The sequence below is a fragment of the Perkinsus marinus genome, assembly GCF_000006405.1.
Source record: "Perkinsus marinus ATCC 50983 genomic scaffold scf_1104296927424, whole genome shotgun sequence".
Lineage (NCBI taxonomy): Eukaryota > Perkinsozoa > Perkinsida > Perkinsidae > Perkinsus > Perkinsus marinus.
Genome location: NW_003217145.1, coordinates 1 through 1,414, shown reverse-complemented (window position 1 = coordinate 1,414; position 1,414 = coordinate 1). Strand labels below are relative to the sequence as shown.

Genomic DNA, 1,414 nt, shown 5'->3' with positions numbered 1-1,414 from the left:
AGCGCTACATGTTCTCGGTAGGCGGTAGCATATCCTCAACTCCGTTTCCTGTCTATCGTACGACGGAACCGTCGAAACGCCTTGTTGAAGTTGGGCCCTAGCAGACCTATCAGATACGTGGTGTGAATCTCGCCGGGAATGGAGGCCCGTGGAGTCCGTACGTTGCCGGATTCGCAGCAGGTGTTCCTTCCCCATGCACTCAGCTGCATTTAGTTGACGCTGATTGCTATCGTGGAGCCAATATCACCAATCGTTGCAATACTCTTGACTTTGATATTCCGCCCAACACCAACGCGGCGAATACCACGACATGCAATAAGCTCGCCTGGCAGCCTTCTGAAGATGACGGTGGATGCGGCTTAGTGGCGTATCAAGTGTTCCGTGAGGGTTCCCTCATTGCTGAGGTTCCAGGAAGCAACATTCACTTTAGTGACTTGGACACTAGTCTTGTCTGTGGTCAAGAATACAACTATGCTATCCGAGCGCTCAACTGTAGGGGAGATGAGAGCAGTCCATTGGTGAACGTCACCGTTCGGCAAGGCGCCAGTCCATTGCCCCTATGTAGAGACTTCGTTGAATCTGCGGAAGGTTGGGTCTGTGATGGTAACGGTCTCTCGGCCAAGCCTGCTTCTACAACGTCGCTGAACTACAGTTGGCCGCGCTTGGGTTCCGCCGTATCGCTCCGAGAAGATTGGCAGTCGGGTTTCGCTGTCAATGAGAGTATCCTGGGTTATATCTTATCGCATGACGATGGTCTCATGGGGAACATGGAAGTCGTCTATGATGGAGTTGGCTGGCCTTCACAAACGTTCTATATTCAGAAGAATCTGACCCCTGGGCTGACGTACAGGGCAACTGTTAGGGCTGTCACTACTGTTGGCCAAGGAGAAGCTTCCCCGGTGCTCTACACTGTTATGGCTGAGCCTCCGGATCCTCCAATCAATGTGAAGATAGAATGGGCTACTCCAACGGGCGGTGTTGATTTGTATTGGACCGCTCCGACTTACACTGGTCATAGCCCCGTCACGAGTTATATAATCCAGTATCGCTCAGTTGGCGAGAGCTCTGAGTTCTTCACCATTCCGCGCTACCCAAGTGGCGTGGAGCAAGGGCCGTATCGACTTGATGAAAGCGATAATCTAACACGAAGCCAAGAGTTCGAGTTCCGTATGGCTAGTGTGAACACTGCTGGACAAAGTCAGTGGAGCGAAGTGGCATCGATATGGGTTGGGAATAGGCCATTGCCTCTGCCCGAGAGGCTTGGCTTGTGGTTCTCTATGGTCAACAAGACACATGTGGGAGTGTCCTGGCCTCAGCTTGATGATGAATCGTTGTTGATGATCCCCGATATTTATGGGACTAGGAGGGACGCGTGGGGTTACGTCTTATACGCTTATGCGTTTACCGGTAACTA

The 1,414-nt window shown here is 52.0% G+C and overlaps 1 protein-coding gene across 1 annotated transcript; it reads left to right on the top strand.

Moving 5' to 3' along the window:
* Positions 1 to 821: 821 nt before the first annotated feature.
* Pmar_PMAR022424 (factor for adipocyte differentiation, putative) lies at positions 822 to 1,211 on the top strand (the record flags this gene model as incomplete). Its single annotated transcript, XM_002788883.1, has 1 exon — positions 822 to 1,211. A coding segment is annotated over one exon (390 nt), but the record flags the coding sequence as incomplete, so codon positions are not given.
* Positions 1,212 to 1,414: the final 203 nt, after the last annotated feature.